This window comes from Trachypithecus francoisi, unplaced genomic scaffold, assembly GCF_009764315.1.
Source record: "Trachypithecus francoisi isolate TF-2019V2 unplaced genomic scaffold, Tfra_2.0 Lachesis_group0, whole genome shotgun sequence".
NCBI lineage: Eukaryota > Metazoa > Chordata > Mammalia > Primates > Cercopithecidae > Trachypithecus > Trachypithecus francoisi.
The window spans coordinates 153,383,279-153,409,613 of NW_022681453.1; the positions used below are offsets into that span (position 1 = coordinate 153,383,279).

The 26,335-nt window shown below is 40.7% G+C and overlaps 1 protein-coding gene and 1 long non-coding RNA gene across 2 annotated transcripts in view; one reads left to right on the forward strand and one right to left on the reverse strand.

The window, feature by feature from the left end:
- Window positions 1–934: 934 nt before the first annotated feature.
- On the reverse strand, window positions 935–23,531 carry TRIM42 (tripartite motif containing 42). The gene is made up of 5 exons (XM_033212487.1): window positions 22,985–23,531; window positions 18,421–19,118; window positions 13,041–13,861; window positions 10,427–10,651; window positions 935–1,197 (listed from the first exon to the last, which is right to left on the reverse strand). Exons 1-5 carry the CDS (start codon window positions 23,323–23,325, stop codon window positions 1,111–1,113), a joined length of 2,172 nt encoding a protein of 723 aa, XP_033068378.1. The 5' UTR covers window positions 23,326–23,531; the 3' UTR covers window positions 935–1,110.
- Window positions 23,532–23,597: 66 nt separating this feature from the next.
- LOC117084112 overlaps window positions 23,598–26,335 on the forward strand; it is an 84,461-nt gene continuing 81,723 nt past the window's right edge. The window contains exon 1 of the long non-coding RNA XR_004437322.1: window positions 23,598–23,816. This is a non-coding gene — a long non-coding RNA (uncharacterized LOC117084112). The remainder of the gene's footprint in view (window positions 23,817–26,335) is intronic.

Sequence of the window (26,335 nt, forward strand, 5' to 3'; positions counted from 1 at the left end):
GTCATTCTATGTGTCGGCCTTTCAGCTGTGGTGTGTGCCTCCTGGTACTAACATGTAATGTGTGCCTCACTGTCCCAAGCACTGAGGATAGAAGATGAATGAGACACCATCTCTGCTCTAAGACTCAGGACAAATAAGGGCTCCTAAGTATCATAGGGCTGGAATGAGTGTCTCTATGGAGAATAGGGGTGGGACAGGAGGGCCTTGTGCTTAGTGGGGACCCAGGGGAGAAAGGTGTCATCCTCATTTGGAGGATCACTGGGGAAAGTGGTTGAGCTGAGTCTTGAAAGACAGGTGGTGCTTTCTGGGAAGAAATGGCGTGGGGTTCAGTAGAGGGTCATTTCTGGCAGATAGGGCCTTGTATGACAAGAAATTCTAGGGACTTCATATTGTCTGAAAGGCCAAGTTCAGTTCAGCGAGGTTGGAGCTGATACATGATTTTGTCATTCTTCCATGCCTTGTTTCAAATGACCATAGCGGATCCTCTAACCAGGCATTCTGCCGTTCTTCCTTTGCTATGTCCAGAAGGAGAAGAGGGAGGGCTCTCACTCTTTATGACTTAGAGCAGACCTCAGACCATGGGCTGAAAGTTGTGAAAAGGCAAATTCAAGTTCAATAATTAGGAAAAACATTTTAATGTTGGCTACTTAAAATAGACTACCTGGTGAGGTAATGAATTCCGCGGCAATCAGCAACTTGCCCAAACACTCAAAGCTAGTTAGGCCTGCATTAGAATGCACACCTGGGGGGTCCTGACTGCAAAATACAGTGCTCTTTTTACCATCCAGAAGCTGGGTGGTGCTCCTACAAAACACCACAGAATTCTGAGCCTAGGACTAGACCTGAGCAGATGGAAACATACAGACTTACTGACTGTCTTGCTTATTACTGCCATCATAACGAATAGCTGTCACTGAACAAACAGCAAGCCATGTCAGGTATTTCCTTTTATTAGCTCTTACAAGATTACTGTTGGAAAGCTGAGAGGTCACGGAAACATTTGTCTACAACCTCCTTGAAGAATGTGGTGAGAAAAATATACATACATATGTGTGTGTATATATGTCTACTTTGTGATGTGTTTGAGGTTGCTTCCTGCTCTGAAGGGGCTCAGAAGTGCTTCTGGAGGGCAGACTGGATATTCTTCAGCAGGCCCCACTTAGCTCGGTTCTTCCCATGTCCATCTGGTGTTACTACCTGCAATCAGAAGCAGAGTCATGGCACCCAATAGACAACAGCTCCCAGTAGTCTGGGCCCTTCTGCATGCCAGACACTACACACATCATTTCATTAACTCCTCACGACAACCACATGAGGCCAGTGCTGTTGGCACCACTTTATAGACAAAGAAGCTGAGGCTCAGAAGGACCAGGCAGCTTTCCCAAAGCCCCACAGCTACAGTGTGCTGGGATTGTGATTCCATAGGTCAGATCCTACTTCCTTGTAGGGTAGCTCATGTGACTGAGTGCTGATGACAGTGAGGGGGCTGGACCACAGGTGAGCTTCACCATAGAGGATCCCCTGTATCCTTCCTCAGTCATTAGAACTTGGTTCTGTCACAGCTCTTATCAGTTGTTAAGTTTCAGCTAATGTGTCTGACTTTCTTACCAGACCATGAGCACCTTGATTGGGGTGTGGGGGAAATGACAGTATTTCATGTCTGTGGTCCCAACACTAGTTATGGAAAAGAGAAGATTCTTAGAGAAGTAGATGAACAGTGAATAGAACTATAATTTGTAAATCTGCCAATTGTTTTCCTTTGATGCTAGCAGAAACACTTCATACTATCTTTAATCACAGCGAATGGTCAGTGCTACCTGAAAAAGAAAGACTGTACTGGGCACGAGAGGTAAGAAGAACCCTCCTAGAAATCTCACCAAGTTAGCTTAGATGTTGCCCTCCATGCCTTACCTTGAAGATACTGGTATTACTAGTCTGGTCTGGCAGCATATCCATTCCTTCCCCCCAAACATTTATGGAGTGAGGTCGAGACCCAGGGATGAGACAGTCCACTGGATCAATGGGTTCTACTGAGGTGAATGAGGACTTGAGATAGAATGGGGGTGAGGTTTGGATAGTGAAGAGGAATGTTTATACAGGGCACAAGTCTCTATATACAAAGCTTTTAACCTTCTATATTTGTATATAAAGGGAAAGAGCAAAAACAAAGAAGCCAGACCCTTATTAGCATTATGCTGTCTACTTTTACAAAATTTTTGGTTTTAGAGAAAACAGGGCTGCATGCAAAGCAAAGGTCATATTATATACATGATATTAGATTATCCATTGCTGAGTAGAAATGGAAATAATGCATAGAGATAATCCTGATAAAAGTAGTATAAATAATGTCTAAGATACACACAGAGTTATCAGAGGGCATGAGGAAGATGGAACGGTGCTATGAGGGGCTAGGAATTAACTCATAAATAGGAGATTGAGGTTTTGCTTTAAAGTATAGTCAGAATCTTCAAAGATAAAGACTGTATGTGATATGTGAATGGAGCAGTGAGGATGGAGGTGTGTCTATGAACAAGGGAATCGGGTAGAAAGGAGGACAGAAGAAACAGAAAAACAAAACTTGGAATATTAAAGAAATTGAAATGATAATTGACATCTCTTCCCTGCCCCAAATGCCCCAGGCTCATATTGCTTTTCAGATGAATTCTACCAAACTATTAAGAAAGAGTTATTCTAGAAAATAGAAGAGTAAAAGTTTCCCAGCTCTTTTTATGAAGCTTGTGAAATATTGATTCCAGAACCAGATAAAAACAATATAAGCAAAAATTGAGTCTAATTCCCTTATAATTATAGATGCAATAATCCAAAATAAAATATGAGCTAACCGAAGTCAACTGTAATAAAAAGTAATACATCATGAACACACAGGATTTATTCCATGAATGGTAGTGGAATTTAGTATCAGAAAAATCAATCAATGTAATTCACTTCATGAATAATGGCCTGAAGGAGAAAAATCATGTAATTACCTCAAATAATGCAAAAAACTTAATAAGTACCTATTTCTCAGAAACCTAGCAGTAGAAGTAATTTTCCTTAACTTAATAAGGATTATATACCATACAAACTAAATAAAAATAACTCAGTGGAGAAACGTTAATGTCAGGAATAAGACAAGGATATCTACTAACACTGCCACAATTTTATGTATGACTCAAGGTTCTGGCCAAAGTCATAAGGAAAGAAAAAGAAATAGAGTTGCAAGAATTGTAAGTAAACAGATAAAACCATCATTCTTTATAGGAGATAGGATCATATGCCTGGAAAAAAAAGCAGAAATAGCAGATTGGGTCTCAGAATAGTAAGAGAGTTTTTGAGACTGCTGGAATCAAGATTATCCTACAAACAGAAATAGTCTTTATTCTAAACTGGTAATCTATTAGAAAATATAATAAAATAACATTCATAATATCAACAGTCTGTAAACTATTTGGCTTATTTATTTATGGTATACAACATGATGTTTTGACATATGTATACAAAATAAAATAATTATTATAGGCAAGCAAATTAGCATGCCCATCATCTCACATAGTTACCTTTTTGTGTGTGTGTGAAAAGAGCACCTAAAACCTTAACAAATTTTCTATCAATACAATATTATTAACTGTAGTCCTAATGCTGCATGTTAGATCTCTAAACAATCTAGTTTAACCAGGAATACATGTACCTATGTAGGAAAACTTAAACACCCCAGTAAAGAACATAGACTATGGTTTGAGTAAATGTTCAAACATATTATACAAATACCATTTGTTTCCAAATTAATTTAGAAACACAATGCCTTCTGAATAAATTCTATCTGAATGTTTTCTAAGAATTCAAGTTACTCCAAAATGTATATGAAGAAATATATTTCTATGACTAGCTAAATAATTTCTAAAAAAGAAAGAAGGTTAATGTGCATACTTACCTTAGCAGTTCGTATAGACATGGCAGAAAGCTGAGGTTCAAAAATAATAAAGCAAGTATGGTATTGATATAAGAGCAGGAATATAGACCCGTGGCATGCAATAGAGTGCTCAGAGACATATCCCTAGATATATCGAAACTGAATATAAAAGTGGCATTGCCATTGTATAAATATGAAGAATAGACATTGCTTGGTAGATGGTATTGGGAAAACTGGTTCACTACATGGTGAAAAAGAACATCCCTACCTAGGACTACATAGGCAGAGTACATACATACATTTGATACATACAAAGGCAGAGTCTGGACGGATTAAATAGCTAAATTTGAAAGGTGAAACTGTAAATTTAATAAAAGAATATATAGAAGGTTATCTTTGTGATCTAATCCTAAGAAAGGACTTTTTAAATAAAACCTCAAAAGGTTAAGCCATAAGGAAAAAATAATTGATGATTTTGATTATATCAAAATTAAATATTTCTATTTTATGAAGTACACTATGAACAAAGCTGATAGGCAAATGTCAGAAGAGAAGATAATAGCAATGTCTAAAGCCACTACCTAGAATATATAAGGACATCCTATAAATCACCTAGAAAAAGAAAAATGCAATAGAAAATTGGGCGAAGGATATCAACAGGTCCTTTACAGAAAAGGAAATCCTGAAAACTAACAAAAATATAAAATGAAATTTAAAATAATAAGGACATATCATTTTATACCTATTGGGCTAGCAAAATAATAGAAAGTTGGATCTTGCTAAATGTAGGTGGGGCCTAGGGTATAATAGCTCTAATCTACTCCTTATGGAAGTGTACATGGATGTGGTCAAATTAAGTATTCACATGTCAATGGCCTAGAAATTTCACTCATAATATGTATCTAATATGGGGTGAATTGCACCTGACCCCAAATTTATATGTTGAAGCCCTAACCCCCAGTACTTAGAGTGTGACTATATTTGGAGATAGGGCCTTTAAAGAGGTGATTTAATTAAAATGAGGCTATTAAAGTGGACCCTAATCCAACCTAACTGTTGTCTTTATAAGAAAAGGAAATTTAAACACAGAGAGATATCACGATGCATGTGCACAGAGGAAGGACTATGTGAGAACACAGTGAGAAGGTGACCATCTGTGAACCAAGGAGAGAGGTCTCAGGAGAAACCAACTCTGCCAACATTTTGATCTTGGACTTCCAGCCTTGAGAACTGTGCAAAAGCTAATTTTTGTTTAAGCCACCCAGTCTGTGGCATTTTCTTATGGAAGCCTTAGCAAACTGATCAATAACCCAGAGAACCCTTACACCCCTGTCGTGTCCATAAGGTGTCATATGTAAGGCTGTTCACCACAGCATTATTGGAGGTCACTTGGGTGTCCATCCTGCCTGAAATAGAGAGGTAACATGCGGTGAACAAATGCACATTCTGAAAGATCACATGTTATAAGGAATAAAAGACAAAATGCCCATAGCAACATGGATGGAACATAAAAACACAACATTTAAGAAGAAAAGGTAAGAGACAAAGTAAGATATGTAACACAATGCTAATTGTGTAAATTAATGACACATTGAAAACAACAATGCAAATCATGGAAGAACACATAAAACAGAATGAATGTCACAAAAGGGAATATATAAATAAGAATAGGTCTTTGTATAGATCAGTGCTAACGATGGACCATAATTGAGGTGTATAATTAATTCAGACCTCTGTACATGAGGTTAAAAAGAAATCAGATCCAACATGATCCTAAATTATACTTGTTCCAGGATTCAAGCCTATCTGCAGGGCAAGTAAAGGAAGGACCAACAGGGTTCTACTTACATGAAAGGTCAGGAGCTCTTTGGAAAAGAATAAATTCTAAGGAGATAAAGAATGCAAACCATCTTGGTTTCATTTTAGGGCACAGAGCCACTATGAGTGTGTGGGTGGCTGTGCGGGTAGGCTTGGGGTAGTTATTCTGAGTGTGAAATATTGGTGGTCATTCAGATTGAATGACCTCCAACCCTAATCTTTGAAGGTGTGTGGCTCAGCCTGAGAGTCTGCAGCAGGAAGAGGAAAAATCAGGAAGGGAATTTCATGATGGACAGGCAGTCCTGCTGTGTGGCTGGGGTTTCAGCAGGAGCACAGGCTGAGGAGGAAGACAGCAGCACTGCAGAGACTCAGGGCAGCTGGCAGGACTACTTCCTGAGCTACATCAGACACCAAGGACATCCACTTTACACACTGTGGTAGACAGAATAATGGATCCCAGAGATGTCCATGTCCCAATCCCAGAATCTTTGAATATGTTATGTTACACACAGAACAAAGAGGAATTAAGGTTGCTAGTCAGCTGGTCTTTTTACTTTTTTACTTGGAGTCTCACTGTGTCACCCAGGCTGGAGTACAGTGGCATGATCTTGGCCCACTGCAACCTCTGCCTCCCAGACTTAAGCAAGTGTCGTGCCTCAACCTCCCGAGTAGCTGGGATGACAGGCACACACCACCACACCTGGCTGACTTTTTTTTTATTTTTAGTAGAGACAGGATTTTGCCATGTTGCCCAGTCTGGTCTCAAACTCCTGGCTTCAAGAGATTCTCCTCCCTCGGCCTCCCAAAGTGCTAGGATTACAAGTGTGAGCCACTGCACCCGGCCCAGCTGGTCTTCAGGTAGGGAGACTAGCCTGAATTATCAGGTGGGCTCAATGCAATCACAAGGGACCTTCAAGGTAGAAGATGGAGGTGGAAGAGAACCAGAGAGATGCTAGTGTGAGGACTCAGCCCAATATTGCTGGCTTTGAAGATTCAGGAAGGGGCATGAGCCAAGGAATGCGGGTGGCTTCTAGAAACTGGAAAAAGCAAGGAAATGTATTCTCCCTCAGGTCCTCCAGAAGAAACACAATACGGCAGACACAGATTTTACCCAGTGAAACGCATTTGGACTTCTTCAGAATTGTAAGGAAATAAATAATTTGTATTATTTAAACTACTAATTTGTTACAACAACAATAGGAAACTAATACACAGATGGGCATTTAGATTTGTTGTGGGAAGCTTTCAGGGAAGTCAGCTGAGATATAAAGTCAGAGGGGGACAGTGAGTCAAACTAAGGAGACTGTTTTCAGAAATGGAAATGATGGTCAACAGATATATTGAGGACCAGAGGAAGAGCAGGAGAAGAAACTGAGGTCAATACGTACATGACTTACCTAAAAACACATTTCTCTACCCTTCAAAAATACTAGTTAGGCTCTTTGATGTTAGAAGCTTTCAGTTAGGGACAATGGGTACAGAAGGGTGTGTAAGACCAACACCTATCCTCATGGACTTACAGCTAGTGGAGTTGGGACTTGAATCCAGGCACACAAGACCAAATACAATGCTCTTTTCAATGCATAATGTTGACTTTCAAAAAATAAAAGTTCAGCCCTCCCTGCTGTTGGCTTTGACATCATTCTCCCAGAGTAAAGTACTATGTCCCCAGGGCTGAGCCTACCCTGTTCCAGACTTAGTTCCATCTGATTGTGGTACGGGGGAAGAAAGGGCTGTGGGCTTGGATGTAGACCAAGGTGTCCACTCATCTTGTCCTTCCATGAGGCCTGACACTTTACTTCCTTCCATGAGGCCACTTTGCTTCTTACAGCCTCATTTTTCTTATCTGTAAAATGGAAGCAATCACTCCCTCCTTTCCCAGTGGTTGGGATGATTAGTGATAGTGAATATACCCCATCGGACATAAAGATGACTTTCAAAAGGGAACTTTCAAAATGATTAAAGTTAATTTTCTTGCTGCATGTATTATACACCAAATACATCTCTTAAAAACTAAGTCCTAGATTATGCAAATAAAACATAAAAGGTGTTATTTCACTTTTTAAAACAAAAATACATGTGATGGAAATATTACATTTTGAATAAGAAATGATTCTGCTGCCTCATTACAACATTTTAAGTGAAACCTTTCAGGAATACCTGCATAGAACTGATGCCAAGGAAAAAATTTTGATTTTATAGGAAAGAAATGAAGTCATTACTTTTATGAAACTTTATAAATGTCATTCAAACACACATCTTATTTTCATTTGGTATTGAAGGCTTTACTTATGCAAATCATGACAAATGTTAAGGAAACCAGTCTTTCCTCCGGAATGCTAATATAATCACAAAGAAGGGAGGAAGAATTGCTTCTGAAGGAAAAATCTATATTGCAGCTCCTCAAGTCAGATAAAAATGAAGCTTTCAGAAAACCTCATTAATTAGGGCTCTGCTCATTTACATATTGTGTAAAAAAGAAAGGGACTGTAATGCATTTCCTTCTTTTACAGGGCGGGCAAATTAATCACATAAACACAGTTTCAAGGGGAATGCTATTTCTTGACTGATTATATAAAACACTTAACAGCTTTCAGGCATCTTATGGTACTTTGTAACTATTAATTTTATTTATCAATTTATTTCTTCACTCTTTAATTTAGACATTATTTATATGTTCATTTATTTGGTCACATTTTCACTCATATACTCATTCAATAACCATTAAGAACCTGCTATATGCAAAGTGCTGTGGTAAGCACTGTGGGAGAAAGAACCATGAATTAAATGTGAATTTTGTTCTCAAGGAGTCCATAGTTTCAGAGGGCGACAAAAACTCTACCTAAGAAAAGCCAAGAGGGACTGAGGTGGTAGACTGATTACATACTTTGGTATCTCCGCCTATTCCTTCCCTGGCATCTGAAAATAATAGATTGAGAGATATATATATATCATATATATATGTATATGTATATATGTATAAATACATATATATATATATACACACATGTATTTAGCAACAGCACTGAGTGCCCTTCATGGGCAAGACAATTTTGAGGAATTCCTAAAAACTGAAAAGGCAGATGGGATTAGAAGGAAGGAAAAATCCATAGTCAAGAAGACATGCGGATGTGGGGCAGCCATGGGCATTCCCATTTCATGCTCTGAAGAGAAGGGTATCAAGAATGAGAAGGGCTTTGGGGCAACTGAGCAGCAGTGTAATTGGCTGGAGGCTGGCAGGAGTGACTAGCAGACTTCCCCCCATCCCACGTCCTTCCTGTGCCAGGTTTGACCTGTCTCTCTCTCTCTCTCTCTCTCTCTCTCTCTCTCTCTCACTCTCTCTCTCTCTCTCTCTCTCTCTCTCTCTCTCTCTCTGTGTGTGTGTGTGTGTATGTCCATGGGTGCTGGACTCTATGAGGCAGAGCATGCCCCCCAGGGGCTGGCAACCAGGATGAGTAGTCCCACCCTAGGAGATTTGCTGTTGGTATACTGACCACCCTTACTCCTGCTTTGCCTTTATTACTAGAGGTAGCAACAACTTGGATTCTTTTCCTCGAACATTTGACTAAGGAAACAAAGAGAGTATGGTTGGTCAGATGCTGTTGGGCATTGGAGCTTTAAGGTCACACAGAGGTTGGGCCATGACAATTCAAAACCATATACAAGCTGAATTTTAGGGAGCAGAAACTAAGGGCTAGCCAAAAGTGGTGCAGATCCAGAGAGAAGCAAAGAGAATGAGAGAGTGAGAAAGAGAAGGAAGCAGCGAGAGAGGAAGAGAAGAGAAAGAGAGAGAGGGAGAGAAACTGACAACTCTCTAGTTCCCTTGGGTATCAGATCAGATGCATATCCTAGGAGTGGTCTCTATCTTTGTCATAAATTTCTCTTTTCAAAAGCTGAAATGAATGAATTTTTTTTTTTTTTTTTTGCTTCTAAAGAATTTCTGATTAAGACATAATTGACCCTGATTCCAAAGAACATCCTTATGCTTATATGGTAAGATAGCAGCTCTGGGCAGTCTTGGTGTTTTTATTCTCTTTCTCCTTTTAATATCAGTAAAATTATACTCATGAATGTGTATTCCCTGGAGATATAAAGAAGAATCAGTCTTGGATCACAAAGAAGATAGGAATAATTTTGTCCTTTCTTTTTTGGAACCCACACTGACCTGCTTAGTGGCAGTTTCTCAACTTTCAGATGAACAATTGTTTTTAGTATAAATAGGTCCTAAATATTGCACTGGACATATTTTATAAAAATTATTGTGTGCCAGAAATTCAAATTTAACTGGGTATCCTCTATTTTTATTTGTTAAATCTGGCACCCCATCCTTGCCTGAGAATAGCACCTCATTTTTATCTTTCTCATACCACAATCATTTCATATCCTTCTCACACAACAATTTTTTTTTACTAGACCCTGAGCACCTTGAAGGCAGGGATTGTTTATTTTCCTCTGAATCTCTACATCTCTACACAATGCCTAGAACAAATGTTTTTGAATCAAATAGAACAATTCTCAGGCTTCATCTGCAAAGTCTGGTTGAGGCCAGCAGCCCTCTCTTTGGCCTCAAGTTAACAAATGTTCTGTGCTTAGAGGAAGAGTCCCATGGTGAGTTCTATAATCTCATGATCATCTTAACAGGGCCTCATCCAGAACCTATCATAGAAAAAAAAATCTGAGAAATAATGTACACAATACCTTGCAGATATCACTCCATTGCCCAGGACCATTATCATTGATGGCTCTAACTTTAAACACGTATTCTGTGTTGGGGGTCAGGTTGTGCAGCTCCACATTCTGCTGCATTATGTCCCGAATTTGTCCACAGAGCTCCATTTGTACATTGTTAGGAGGGGAAGTAATGACTTCATAGAATTCCATCTCAAAAGAGTCCACGTCTTCTGTTGGACATGTCCAGTAAACCTATGGAAGAAATGAACATACTGGTGTGGTACTAGTATACATCATTCAGTTTTCTTTCTGTTAAAGATTTGTGATGTTGACTATCTGTGGGGTGAGTTAAAGCTGACCCCATCCCCTGTAGCTGCTGAAGACTTTTAATTAGACCATGCACAAGTCTTGGAAGGCTGTGTGATGAGGCCTGGCATGATGCTTGTAATGAGTTTCACAAACAGAAGGTTTGTGACTGTTACTGTCAGCCAACATGGAGGTGACAATTGTCCTCCTGCTTGAAAAATACTGAAAAATAGAGGGGAAGAAAATAAACATCACTCGTAATCTCACAATTCAGTTAATTCATTATTATTTCTTTGCAATTTCAGAACACACACACACACACACAAACATATATATATAACTTGGATTATGTTGCTTTGATTTCTATTTTCTTTTACTTATGTTGTATGTTTTCCTAAATCATTAAAAATTCAGTAAACTACCATCTTTAAAATTTCTCCTGAAATAATTTAATCCTTCTATGGTTGAACATTTAGGTTGTTTCTAATTTTATACTCTAATAAATAGATGCTGTAATAAATACTGTTGGGCATAAATATTTGTCTGAATTTTTAAGAATTTTCTTGGAAGAGATTCCTAGAACTAAAATTGAGTTTAAAAAATCTCTAGGATATTAACAATACATATTGAAAAGTTACAACATTAAGTTTTAGAATATTTTCCATGCTAAAATCCTAAAGATTTGAGAGTGATGTTAACATAAACTTAATCTTCTGCATTGCTAAGCACTATGATTCCTGTATAAAGTCCATTCCATTATCCTAAAATATGAATCAATGATATTTTAAAATCAAATATCACTGTCTGGCAATAGGTTTAGGTGTCCTCTTTTGACAGCAAATGACTTGACTGAGTTGTTTTGCATAGGTCCCTTTTTTGAGCTCATCAGGGATGACTAATAGGTGGCATGGGGTGACTGTTTTCCATGCCCAGGTATAAAGCAGATACTACCAATCCTCTGGCTCCATAGCAAGAGCCTACCAACTTCTTAAGAGGTCTGAGTTGGCCAGGAGATGAGACCCAGTGCTATCCCTGAGGTAATAAGCATACACTATAGGCCTTGCTGATCTAGTATCATTTGGAAATGTAGTTCAGCTGCTCAGTTATGGGCATTGCTTATGTGAAGGGCAGAAACACTTCATTATGTCAATAGCCCATGGAATGTTCTATCTTGCAAAGTATGGGTTGTTCTTTGTGTCAGTTATAGACAACAAAACATAGATTATGATGTGTCAGGAGAATGGAAAAGTAGAGCGTGGTCTGTGTCTGGCCTTCATTTTTTAGATCCTTAATAATAAAGTGTAGGCTGTAGACAGCAGCATTGGCAGCACCTGGAAGTTTGTGAGAACCTGAATCTCAGGCCCCACTGAAACCTATTAAAATAGAATCTGCATTTTAACAAGATCCCCAGGTGCCATCAATGTTTGAGAACTGCTAGTTTAGAACTCAAGGATCTAAAAGTCTTTGGGAGTGTTCTCAGATTATGGGAGACAAAAGATGAACTCTGCCACATGGGAGCAGGCCATGGGCTGACTCTAGAAAAAAATCCAAGAGGAGGAAAGAGGCACTCAAATAGAATATTTCATTGCATGTTAATTTTTTTCCTCCATAAACCTTAATAAAGTGTTCTACAAACAATTCAATGTGGGTTCAGCTAGATTTGAAAGGTATGTTAAAGAAAAGGTCATTTGTTCATGTTGTCCATGTTAGGTCAAGAGGGTCAAAGGGAAGTCATGTCCCTTGAAGCCAGGTAATGGCACTTATAGAGATCTGTGAGAGACTCCACTCTTCACTCTCTGCCTTCAAGGCGGGTTGAATCTCAGAAGAGTTGAAATTTCATCGGGGATGATCCTCCCAATTTTTCCAAATCATAGAAAGTCTGGATATTTGCTTTAGGAAAGGTAGCAATTTAGAGGAAACAGCTGATAGGTAATGGAGCCTGCGTTTGTAACTCCAATTTCTGTGTTGTCTCTATTACAGGCTTTCCTTTGGGAATCATTACACTGTCAAGTAGTGTCTTCAAATTACTTTGGTTCCCAAATTGGGTTCTCTTTCAGTTGAGAAGTTGCCTTTGCAGTGGAGGTAGGGCTTCCAGATATATTTACGACTATAAGTTAAATATATTGACTGTTTGGTTTAAGCTAATCTTGGGTTACTTAAGATTCCCGGAACTTATCCCTTTTGCATGGGATGACCACAAAGAGTCTAGAGGAGCAGATCTGAGTGACCAGATCCTAGAGGTCAAAGAGATAAGTGCAACTTTTCTTGACTACTCACTTCTACTCTGTACCCCAAACCCTCCCACCTTCCCCCCTGGGCCCAGAACCTTTCTTACCTTGGCAGCTCTTGGGTACACCAGAGTCTGGTAGATAACAATTGGGCCCGGGGTCTTCACAGAGCCATCGTTGAATGAGTACCAGTTGTGAAAGCTGCTGCTGTTCTGTACAGACTGGCTGTCTGCTCCAGTGCACCAGTAGGTGTAGAGGCCATCTGTGGGTTTGGCGGGGGTGGCTGACTGGGCTCTCCCACAGGCCTCCAGACCCACCTTGGCCTTCTCGTCAGTGTTGCTGAAGGACAACATGGAGGAGCTTCGCTGGTATATCTGCTGGTTGCCGAGGCTGTGGGTGCTGAAAGTGACCTTCCTGGCAATCATTGTTTCTGAGTGCATGGGGTAGGGGGAGGGCAGTGAGTCCCCTGAGGAGCATACCTTCTTGGGCCCTGTGGGGAAGAGCTCATGGATGGCACTGGAAAGCTCAACAAAGTCCAAGGGCATGTAGTTTATTGAGTGTAGCCGGAGCTGTGGGTCAGGCCTGTAGGTGGTCTGGATGCCATCCTCGATTTGGTCCACCAGGATCTTGGCCGACTGCAGGAATGCCACCTGGCCAGTCTCCTTCAGGGCTTCCTTGGAGTAGGCGATCAGACCATCCATCTCGTTCACTTTCATGGTTGTAACATACACATATTTTTCAATTTCCTTCTGCCTGGACACTTCTAGATTCTCTATCCGCTCCATGATGATCTTCTCTTTCTCCTGAAGAATGCTGCGCAACTTGAGAAAGCCATTTCTGATCTCTTTTCGCTTTGCCTCCTTGTCAGCTTTAAAGCTGTTTTTTAAGATGTTGAATTCCATTAGGTCGTTATCAATTTCATATCGGACTGCAAAAATGCCAAGTTAGTTACTTTTAAAATTTTCGTCTCCCCAGGTGTCAAAGCCAGTAGCAAGCTAGAACAAATTACCCTGGGCTCCAAGGAGGTGAATGAAGAGGGAGGGAAGGCACTTGTAGTTGGGCTGAAACAGGCTAGAATAGGTTTATGAAATGAATTTGGCCTCCTTACTACACCTTCCCCTTCTTCCCCCTCTGATCCTTCCCTGAGATATTTCTGTCTTGTAACAGTAATCCCTTCTGAGACTGGAAGTTCAAGCCCAGCCTTGGTATTGGTTTTTACCAGATTTCAATTGTCTGCAAGTTGGACTTGAGAAGAGGTGAAGTCACAAAGTGACTGGTGCCTGCTTTTCCCTGTCGGAAACCTAAGCTTTTGCAATGGTAAGAGGAAGAACTAAGTTTCTGCTGACTACTTCTAAAGGTTGTCTTGCATCATTCGCTAAGCCTCCAGCCCTATACAACAGTGGGAAATCAGCAAAGCTTCCCTTCATTGAGGTGGCTCTCTTACATGCCCTTTCCCCCCTTTGTTTCTCTTGTGGTTCAGCTATGTCACTTCTCTTTGCCTTTCCCCCACTCCTTTCAAAAAAGAGTCTGCTGTCACACTTCAAGGAAAACCAATTTATCTTGTGCCCCTCATATGGTATTTGGATTTTAAGTTCACTCAGTCATTCAACAAACATTTACTGGAGTCCTGTTACATGCCATGTATCTTTTAGGCACTAAGGATATGGATGTGATTATGAGAGGGCATCTGTGCTCAAGTTATGAATAAATCCAAAGATACTATAATTGAAGGATGCTATAGCAGGGTGAGCATGTGGCACATCTCTGTCTGTGAAATGAGCTTTATATGAAAGGTGAAATGAATACCTTTGTTAGCTTTAAAGGATTTGAGGCATTAAGGAGCAATTTGAAGAATGTCAACCTTCTGTGGCCATTAGAAGAATGTCAATCTTCTACAGATAAGATTCTTCTCATGAAGGTAAACTCTTCTGTGAATTGATGGGCAATAATCCTCACCAAATTTTACTCAGGAGTGGGGATGACTAGCTATTTTTGCACTTGGTTCATAACACTATCCTGGGTTCATAGGAAGCTGGACTTCTGTGAGTGGTGGTCATTGTAACAAAGGTGTGCACTTGAGTATGGGAAACCCTAGAATTCTGTCAGATCATGTGAACAGGGACCACATTACCACTATGACTATGGTGTGTAGAGGTGAGAAAATGTATTTGTTGAGTAAAAGCCATTCTTTCCTGTCTTCTAACATCTCACTGGTGAATACCAGCAGTTTCACTCTCTGGCTAACTCCCTGAAGCCCCACTGTTTTCTTGCCATCTCCTTTCTCACAGTGGCTCAGAAAAGATGAGGTGATGCAAGTGAGACTGAAAGGGAAACTACCAGGGTGCGATTTCAGTGCTGAGAAGTGCTTCTTGCCCTCCCCAATGCACCGTGACTATGGCAACCAGAATTCTACTTTGTGCATTATTTTCTTTGACTATTCAATAGTTACCTACTGTTAAAGGTACTTGGATAGGAAATTTCTTGCTGTATTAGGGATTAATTAGGCTTATGTAGGGCAAAGTCTTGAGAAGCAGGATAAAAATTTCTTAGATGAGGGGAAGAAGGCATCTCCAGGAGGAGAAAAAAGACAGAGGAAGCCAGAAATGTCCCATCCCAAACTTCTACAAATATGAAAGCTCTGCAAGAGCTGATTTTAAACGAAGTCAAATCAAGCTCTCTTTTTTAGGCAATACACTTAAAACTAGTTGCTATTTATTAAACACTTTTTATGGACCAGATCCATATGTTATTATATATCACATATATCTTCTTACAAGGAAGATATTGTTTCCACTTATAGATGAAAAAGCTTGAGGCCCAGGGAAGTTAAGTGACTGCACAGTGTTACATATCAGGTAAATGGGAGAAACTAGGCTCTGTCCCTAATTCTATTTGTCTAGCTCCAAACTAGGTTCTTAATTGCTTCAGCTGTGGCTCTCAGCCCTCTGTGAGTACCAGAATAACCTGAGAGAGTGTTAAAAAAAACCACTTCTCTTGGACTCATCTGCTAAGATTCTGAATCAATGGGCCTGTATTGGGGCTCAGGAAGCCAGGTGAGGCAGTGTACAGTGAGGTTTAGAATCTAACCCAGAGAATCTCCTGGGATCATGTTAAAGATGCAGATTCTGGTGCACTAGGCCTGGGGTGGGTCCTGAGATTCTGCATTTCTAACAAGCTCTCAGGTGATGCCAGTGCTACTGGTCCTCGAACCACACTTTGAGTGTCAGGTACCTAAACTTTTGAGCTCCCTTTATTCCAGTGGTTCTCAACCTTGCCTGCATCATAGAATCACATGAGGAGTTTTTTAAAAGTCCGTCTTGCTGAGCCTGCACCTCTGTGTGGATGGGACAAGGGCATCAGTTTTTAGTAAAGTTTCTAAAATGGATCTTCTCTCTAAGTTCCCAAGTTTCTCAATGTGTATTCCCAGATCACTTGCTTTTGAATAACCCAGAGATCTGTTTAGAATGCCAATTTATGGTACCTCCCAGAAAAGTGAATCAAGTGCTCACGAACAAGTTTGAACCCTGGTTAAAAAAATGTTGTGTGTCTGTTTCTTTCTTCGTCAAGGATGAAAGGTTAAATTATTTACTTATAGCTAATATCTAATTTACCTATTATCCCTTTTTCCCTTTCCAACTGCTGGGTTCCTTGGAATTTGGACAGGAATTTTCCCCCCACCTTGAATTGAGCTTTGTTGTCTGACTTTTAGGTGCCCTGCACTCAGAAAACTATCCTAAGTTTCACATGTATTAAGGACAAGGTTCCCTACAGAGGGATGGAAGGCACAGTAGGCTGTAGAAAGCAGCACCTTTGCCATGCTTGGCCAAAGAATTCAGCCAAGCCCTGGCCTAGGGAGGCAGTGAGTCCCACCTTCAGAAAACCCTTTTGGAACCAATAGTTCTACCATTTTCTTGGTAATATGTGGCTCCTGCAGGGTTCCTTTAATATGAAGTCTTCCCTGGTGGTGGTTCCAAAATTAAATAAATGTCAATTGACAAGCAAGGTTTCCAGGTATGTGGCAATTGAGAAAAATCAAGGTATTCCTGAAGCTGCTGAGAGGTCAGGGGTGATGTGATCATTAGCAAAACCTGTTTCGGACCCACCTTTACATCCAATGGGACCTTTCTGTGCAGCTCAAGGAAAAGCTGCCTCCCTCCCAGTGTATAGGCCTATCTGAATGTTGGAGACTAACAGATCTGACAATGGGAAAGGCCTGTGTTGATCTGGTGCACTTGGTAACTGACTGCAGGCCACTCCTTAATGAAACAGACCATGGATGGTGATGGTGGTTCCCCCTTCCTCCCCTTCAATCTCTTCATCTTCAGATTCTGGTCACTGCTTAGCACAGAGTAGATTGTCAAATAAATGTTGTGGAATTAATGGTGGACACTGGAGTCAAATAGACTGCATCTGCCACTTATTAGCTGCCTGTCCTAATTATTTTTTTGAACCACAGTTGGCTTATCCATGGAGGACATTTTAATGCCTGTACTGTAGCACTATTGAGATTAGACAAAATGTGCTCCACAGGCCTGAGTTCAGTTGGCCTTTATACAAGGAACTATTCCTGAGGGTAAAGGGCACTAAAGGAATCTTTTGGATTCTAATGTCTGACCAGGTAGAGACATACCCAGAAATTATGGGGCTGTTTGTTGAATCCTGTGAAATATGATTATACTTGGTTTTGTCACTGAAACAGAAATTATGGGCTCTTTGCTGAATCCTGTGAAATATTATTATGCTTGGTTCCATCACTGAAACCATCACTGAAATATTATTTCACTTAAAGCAATATTATATGTAACAATATAAAACAACCAAATCACCACAAACAAGAATGCAGAGGAAAAATAAGCTGTTGACTAGAATACCATTGGCTAGTTATGAGTTGTCCCTGTTGTTATATGTTTGCTGCCAGTTTATTTACTTTGGCATCTGCAAGTTTTGTAAAAAATTCATGGAGGGAAATTTAACATTGAGATAATTCTCAGCACTGACAATTCTTTCCCCCTGCACATTTAGGAAAACCAAAGAGATCCAACAGTGACAGAACACCTTAGAACGTCACAGAACATCAGTATGCTATAGGATCAAAGTCTTCATTTTCCAAAGGAGAAAATGAGACCTGAGGACATGCAGATTATAATCAAGATTATAGAATCTTTATGCACTTGTCATATGACTTTTTGCATTCTTTACATAGAGTAACTCACTTAATCCTCACCGCAATCCAGTGAGGGGGTCACTACTATTCCCCTATTTCATAGGTGAGAAAAGCAAGGCACGGGGAAGTTAAGTGACTGGTAGTGGTTACCAGGAGCGGACACCAGGATAGTGACTTGCAGGATAGCACAGTGTTTCCTGGTGTCTTGATTGCTCCACTAGGTGGAATCTGTTAAGGCACTCACTTAACAGATTGCCCCACGCCATCTTCCCCATGTGTTCCTGAACTAGAAGTTAGGCTGAAGGAGTGGAGAAGGGGAGGACCTGCTTTGAACTTGGCGATGGCGCTAAAGAGTGAGGCGGCCCTCTCGGAGCAGGCGTCAATGAGGCTGATGGTGTCGTGGCCATTGTGGAAAGAGAACTTGCAGAAGGTGCAGAGCAATTCGTTGTCATTGCGGCAGTACTCGATGATGCGGCTGGATGGGTGGTGGATGCAGATCTTCTCGTCCTGTTCCTCGGCGCTGGTGTCCACAAAGACGTGGTCTTGCATGGCCACATCCGAGTGGAAGGCCTTGAGGCAGTCGTTGCACAGGTTGAGGCGGCAAGTGATGCAGCGCTTGTACGCTATGCGCCTGTTGCGGCAGACCTGGCAGAGGATGGGCCCGGAGGAGCGGTCAAAGCGCCACTTGAGGTAGCCGTGCTGCTGCATGTAGCGCTTGGTGAGGCGCCCGCGCAGGTAGTTCTCCGGCAGCTGCATCTTGTTGTTGTAGGGCATGCAGTGCGAGCGGTCGCACACTGGGCAGATGAGGATGAAGAAATTCTCGGTGACCTCGGCGTGCTTCTGCAGCTGCCGCAGGCACTTCTCACACAGGCTGTGGTTGCAGGGCAGCATGAATGAGTGCAGGCGCAGCCGGCTACACATGGGGCAATTGAGGTGGTTCACCAGCTGGCTTGTGGCTGGTACTGACTTCACTTCATCCAGCTGGGTATCGCTGCTCCCAATGCGTAGGGCAGTCTTGGAGCTGAAAGGAGAAGCAAAGGCAGGGTTTCAGGAGGCAGGCTCAAGAGCTTGCTCTGCCTCTCTACCTCTGAAAGAACTCTTGGTTCCTGAGAGGCAGTCTAGTGTGGTGGTGAGGAGCCTGAGCTGAGTGCCAAGGTGCCTGCGTTCTCAACCTGTCTCCACCATTTTTCAGCGGGGTGACCTCAGGTAAGCCAGTTAACCTCTCGGCCTGTTTCCTTGTTATAAAATTAGTACTCATGTCAGAGTTTCTTGAGAAGATTAAAATTGAGTTTAATGCTTGTACGGACTAAGAGCAGAGCCAGTGTGCTGCAACTGCTTGCTGTTATTAAGCAAGGGAAAAGCAGCAGAGACTGGTCAGGCGTTGTTAGCTAGGCCTCGGTGTTCCGCTGGACATCGGTAATATCAAAGAACACAGTATCAGACAAGGCCACTCTGTGACTTTGGATCAAAGCAGAAACAAGACCACTTTATAATGTTTGGACTCAGACAAGAACGTTGTCTAAATCACAAAAATGACCCAACATCCCCCTATCCTGGTTGAATTTTTTTTTTTTAACCAAAAAACCGTGTTTTTTTTTTTTTTTCTTTTTTTTTCAGCAGCTTTCAGGTCACTCTGTTCTTCCCACCTTCTAGATAAGATTTATTAAAATATTCGGTAGATTTACTCCCGTGTCCTCACCTAACATGAGCTCAAATCCTGTAATAACTTTTCAAGGTACTTTACACTTTCCCATGCTTTATGTTCTCACTTGTTGCAATGAGTCAATAAATACAATCTTGTCCAACTACAGGTGTGTTCTTAGGGCTTTTTTTTTTTTTCCTGGAGGACATTGACATTATTTATTGTACATAGATGGAACACAGAGCAAGTCTGTACCTGAGCCAAGCCTAGAACCTGTGTGGTCTGCCAACCAGACCAATAGGTAATGGTAATGGATCTGGGCTTTAGAGACAGAGCATGTGTGATAAAAATGCACCACTTTACAGTTGTACCTTCTGAGATTTTTTTTTAAACCTCTCTCATGTTCAGTTTTCTTAACTATAAATCAAAGCTCACAGTACTACTTGCTTTGTGAGGTTTTTATAAAGTCTAAATGAGATAATCCATGTAAGTGCTTAACTGCTGGTACATAGTAAGCATTCAGTAAATGTGGCCACTATAATTACATCCCATTGCTACTAACCAGCTAATGTCTGCAGTAGAGAGAAATCACAGTAAAGGAAAATAGTGGCCAAGTCTGTGAAAAATATGTGCTTCTACTGTTTCATTTGTGTGTGTTAAAGCTCTCCATTTGTCTAATGCCTGAGGCTGATTTCATATATTTAATCGTAAGAACTATGGAGTGAAAGCATACTTGTAAAATTCAAGTGCCTATTCTAAGAACTTACAACCAGCAAATGCAGTGTATGAAAATAAATGAATTAGCTGTGGGAATGGAGGTGTAAATAGGCCCACAATTTGCCGCTATTGCTAACTCCTCTGTTTGCATAATAGTATTTGGATACTAATCTTGACATTGTGGCTGTGTTCCTTTCTGCTTTTGTCTTCTTGCATTCCTTATGTGTCCCTGTCTTCCACATTGCCTATGTCTGAGTCCAGACAGTCACAGGTGCTTCCCAAGTATATTGGAATGGATTGGCCCTGTGGTGACAGAGAATGCTTCCTGTGTAGATAAAGGCACCTGGAAAATTTGTCCCTTAGGGATCTGGGAGCTCCAGGCATGCTGGCCTCGATGTTCTCAGCTCTATTTCCTCTCTGCTTTCCCAGATTCCTGCATGGGTCCTTAAGGGATCACCTGGAGGTACAGGTCAATTGTCCATGTAGTGCCTGGATGGACTTTAGTTTGCTAAAATGTAAGGACTGGAGAGTCAAGGTATTATATAAAGAGAGACTGTTATGAGGCCTTCACAGCAGATATCTCTACTAGGAAGCTCATGAGCTAGCATTTTCACAGAAAAGAAAGAAGGAGGGAGGGAGGTGTTGGAGGACAAGAAAGAGGTTTCAGGGCTAAGAGACAGGTATTAATGGCCTAGGTAGCTGTGTTAGAGGTGAAAAAGGAAGTGAGAAAAAGACTAAGATGGAGAGGGATGAATGAGACCAGAGTGAGGCAGGACAAGCAAGGTGCTGAACAGAAAGTGGTGATGAGAAACAGGGGAGGCAGAGGGTCAGAAGCCAGGAGAGAGGCCAAATTGAAGAAAAGCACCCAGAGCTGACCTCCTAACACTTGTGGTAGCATCCCTGCCCATCCTCCAAAAGCCTTAGGCTTGGAAGGGGCATTCAGTGGCCATGGTTCCATTTCAAAACAGCCATCAAGCCCAGCGCTTTTATCTTCTTGCTGAGATATCCTGTCTCTGCTCCTCTACACAGCCCCCTCTCTCTCCCAAAATCAGGCCTGTTCTTGTACCTGGATTCTTACTGTATCACCTGTCAAATATCCTGGCTTCCCTCCTAGCCTCCTACAGGCCATTCTACACATTAGAATCACCTGAAGCGCGGGATTGATTCTAATTAATTCAGATGCTCAGGTGGTACCCCAGACCAATAAAATCAATGTTTTGGGGGTGGGGATCAGGCAACAGTAATTTTAAAAGATCCCCAGGTGACTTCAATGCACAATAACGTTGGGGAGCTACTGATCCTAAGGCATTTTCCTAAAGCACCAATTTGATCCCTTTCCTGTTGAAATGGGCTCAGAGGTTCAGCTGCTGCAGCACAGAAAATGAGGTAGTTAAGAGAGGAGTGTGGACACCTTTTTCCATGCTTTAGGATTTCTAGACTTGCATCGAGAATCCCTGGATTTCCTATTTATGCAAACACTATGAGAGGGTCATGGGTGGAGAGTTATGTTTGTTAAGCATCTACTAAATGTTTAATTGCAAGATGAATAATATCTTTCCCCTGAATTCACCAAACCTTTGCTTACAGAATTGCTTTTACAGGCTTGAAAGCCTTCAAACTGCCTTCTATCTTTCTGCTGCTTCTAATCCTGTCATCTTATGGTGATGTCATCTTTCACCTTCTAAGAAGTGTGCTCTTACTACTTCAGACTCCCCTCATGTATGACATAAAAAGTCTGGTTTGGTAGAGCAAGTGAGGATAATGTAGGACCTAATATGGAGAGTTAGCACTCCAAATGCGTAATTGAGACCCTGAGTACTATGACTTCTGGATGGGAAAAAGAAGGTAGTAGGAGTTCATGGATGTATGGGGTATTTATATGACCCTCAGGGACAAAAGTGCCCTGTAGAAATTCTTACTTTTCCATTAAATGTTGCAGGTATTAAGAGTTCATAGGAAAAGAAAGAGCAGTTTATATTTTTATATCACATACAGATTACAAAGCACATACATTAATCCTTATATCTACAATATCATGGGGGGATATTGTCTCCATTTTGCAATACAGCATTTTAAAGTTAAGATCCCAAATTTTAGGTTCCCATCCTGACTCTGCATCTTTCCAGCTGTGTGATCCTGGGGCAACTTTACTTCTCAAAGGCTCAGTTTCCTCATGGAAACAGTGGACTTAGGGTGAGGGGTTAGCTGGGGTCATGCATGAAGTTCCTGGCAAGTTGCTTAAGCACTAACTATTAGCTATTACTATTTTGTACAGATGAGAGAGTTGGGGTTCAGAGGAGTGCAGTGCTCATTTTCATAGTCAATGGCGCTTAGATTTGGAACTCATGGTCTACATACATAGTGACCAGTTAGGATACAGTTAATTGCTACAAAATTCTTAGCTCCTTCTTTTAGATAAACAAATGAACTCAGAGGCGCACTGGCCTTCCCTGTGGACTTCACAGCTGGCAAGTGGTCCCTAGTTTTCATGAGCCAATGTGGCCCCACATCTGGTGTCTGACACTTACGAGGTATGGATGCTCCTGAGGCGGCCCTTGTGGAAAGTGATGATGGTATTGCGGCAACAGCGACTCTCATAGTAGTAGCACTTAACATTGCTGCTGGCTGTGCAGCAGCACTTGCAGTTGGGATCATTGGCCCAAGAGCAGCAACACCAATGGCAGTTGGGGCTCTCAGAACAGGTGCAGTGGCAGAACTGGCAGTTCTGCTCATCTTTGTAAGGGCAGGGGAAGCAGGTACAGTTCCGCTCTGAGGTGAAGATGAACTTGCAGCACAGACAGGAGCATAACTGCGGACAACATCTCTGCCATGTACAACATGGACAGCAAACACACATAGCAGTTTCCATGGCGCCTACATGATTACCGCTGGCCTCCTAGGGCTCTTGATGCCTCCTCTACCAGAATACTGCTATCAGTTCTCCAATGGAGGAGTCCTTCCTCCCCTTCGTGAGGCCGTCAGCTTGAGAGTTGCAAGAAGTTGGATGTTACGAGGCCTTCACAGCTGGTGTCCCTACCAGGAAGCTCATAGGCTGGCATTTACATATATCAGTCTGAGGGTATTTGCTTATGTCACAATCCCTGTGTCTCTACCATGCTGGGTGGGTAGGAGGATGTGGCCTTGTGGGTGGTAGCGAGTATGTTGGTGGACACTCCATGCTTCCGTGGAACCAGCTGTAGAGGAGTGGTGATGCAATGAGCATCCTGGAAGTTTAGTTGTCATTTGTCACCTTTTGGATAATGGAGTAGATTTCTGAAGCTATTTCTCCTTGTTTGGTGTTCTGCCTGCGATTTGGGCAAGTGGACTTCAGATTATGTCTTCATAGACTGAAAGACTTGGGTATGGTTAATTAGAAAAGTAGATTCACATGTTTTTCCACATGTTAGAGGAATTGATAGAATTCTATTTGAACAAAGGACAGTGTTTACAAATAATAGCAATGTCATATTTAAAGAGATATCACCATTCAGAGAGAGAGTTAAAGAAAAAATATGTACAGGTTCATTTAGGAACTTCTTTCAGTAGTAATTGATTTTATCAATGCATAGTCACTGCTCATTTTCATGAAGCTTTATACCTAAGTCACTCTGAATATTTCTTTGCTTTTTTGTAGCTTCATGGTGTTTGGGTAAGGTTCAGGCTTTCTGTCTTTTCCCATCCTACTCCCACTCCAAAAAGAGGCTGGAACTCTACATGAAATCTTTAACTGTTCTGCTAGTATAAGTTCAATATCCCTAGAAAAAGGACCCTATATTTTAGGGAAGAATTTCGCTTTCCCATTTATGCAGCTTGCAAAGATTAAAAGAACAGAAATTTCATGGTCATGGTACATTAGAGTATGAATACTGTCTTATTTTTATAAAAAGAAGCAGAAGTGAGAGCTGAGTTTGGCTGCAGGAATTTACTGCATAATTTATTATCTCTCCCTATGGTTATCACCTTTATAATAGGAGAGAAAATCACTGAGTGCCAACTATGTCAGCCACACATCGATATTAGATTTCTACAAGTGAAAATCCTGGATCATAGGGTATGTGCTTTATCTATCTTTTTTTTTATGCAAAATGTTCAATTTCTTACTCAAATAAATGTGCCAGTTAATACCAGCAAGGAATATAAGACATTCAAAAACGTTGAAACACCTTTTCCCCACATGTTTGCCAAAACTCTGTTTTATCAATATCTCTCTCCGTTCTCCAGGTACACAGGTTAGAGTTTCATTCCCAGATTTGTGATACATTTTCATGATTGGCTTCTGTAAGGTCTTATTAAAAACTTATGTAATTCACTCACCATTAAATTCACCATTTTAGAGTAAACACATAAATGGTTTTCAGTATATTCATAAAACTGTGCAACTCTCACCATTATCTAATTCCAAAATCTTTTCATCACCCCTGTAAAACACTCATTAGCAGTCTCTCCCTGTTTCTCCTTTCCCCCAGCCCTTAGCAAATACTCTACTTTTCTGTATTTATGGATTTGTCTATTCTGGAAATTTCATATAAATGCTATCATATAACATGTGGCTTTTGTGTCTGGCTTTAATTTAGCATAATGTTTTCAAGGTTTATCCGTGTTATAGCATGTATCAGTATTTAGTTTTTTATGGCTGAATAATTTCACGTGGATATACCGTATTGTATTCATTGTCAGTTAATGGACATTTAGATTGTTTTCACCTTTTAGCTGTTAAATCTTTGAATGTTTCTGTGAGCATTTCTGTATACATTTTTGTAGAAATATATGTTTCCAGTTCTTTTGGGTAGGTTCCTAGGTTTGGAATCATATGGTAACCCTATGTTTAACTTTTTGAGGAAATGCCAAGCTGTTTTCAAAGTGACTGCACAATTTTACATTCCCACCAGCAATGTATGAGAATTACCATTTCTCCACATCTTTTCCCAAACTTCTTGTCTTTTTTTTTCTTCTGATTATAGCTATTATAGTAGTTATAAAGTGGGATCTCATTGTGATTTACATTTGGATTTCCCTGATGGCTAGTGATGTTGAGAATCTTTTCATGTCCTTATAGGCCATTTGTATGCCTTCTTTAGAGAAATGTCTCTTTAAATCTTTTGCCCGTTCTAAAATGGAGTTAATATCCTTTTATTGTTGAGTTGTCAGAGCTCTTTGTATTAGCTAGATACTAGACCCTAACCAGGTATGATTTGCATCTATTTTCTCCATTCTGTGGTTGTCTTTACATTTTTAAATGGTGTCCTTTGAAGCACAAAAGGTTTTAATTTCGATGAAGTCAAATTTATCTCTATTTTTTTTGTAGCTTGCCCATTTGGTGTCATTTAAGAAACCACTGCCTAATCCAAGGCCATGAAGATTTACACCTATGTACTCCTATAATAGCTTTATAGTTTGAGGTCTTACACTGAGGTATTTGAATTATTTTGAATTGCTTTTGTATTTGGTGGGAGTTAGGGGCCCAGTTTTATTTTGTTGCATGTGAATATCCAATTGCCATAGCAACATTTGTTGAAAAGACTATTGTTTCCCATTGAGTAGTCTTAAAACCCTTGTTGAAAATCAACTCACCATACGTATATGATTTATTGCTGGACTCTGAATTCTATTCCTTTGATCTATATGTCTATCCTTGTGCTAGTCACATCGTCTTGATTATTGCAGCTCTGTAGTATGTTTTGAAATTGGAAAGTTTCTCTTTTGGTTCTCTTTTAACATTACCTTATATTTTCATATAAATTTTAGGATCAGCACTACTATTTTTTGTGCAAAAGTCCACTAGAATTTTGATAGCTATTGCACTAAGTCTGTGGATAAATTTGGGGAGAATTGCCATATTAAGTTTCCTGATCCGTGAACACAGAATATTTTACTATTTA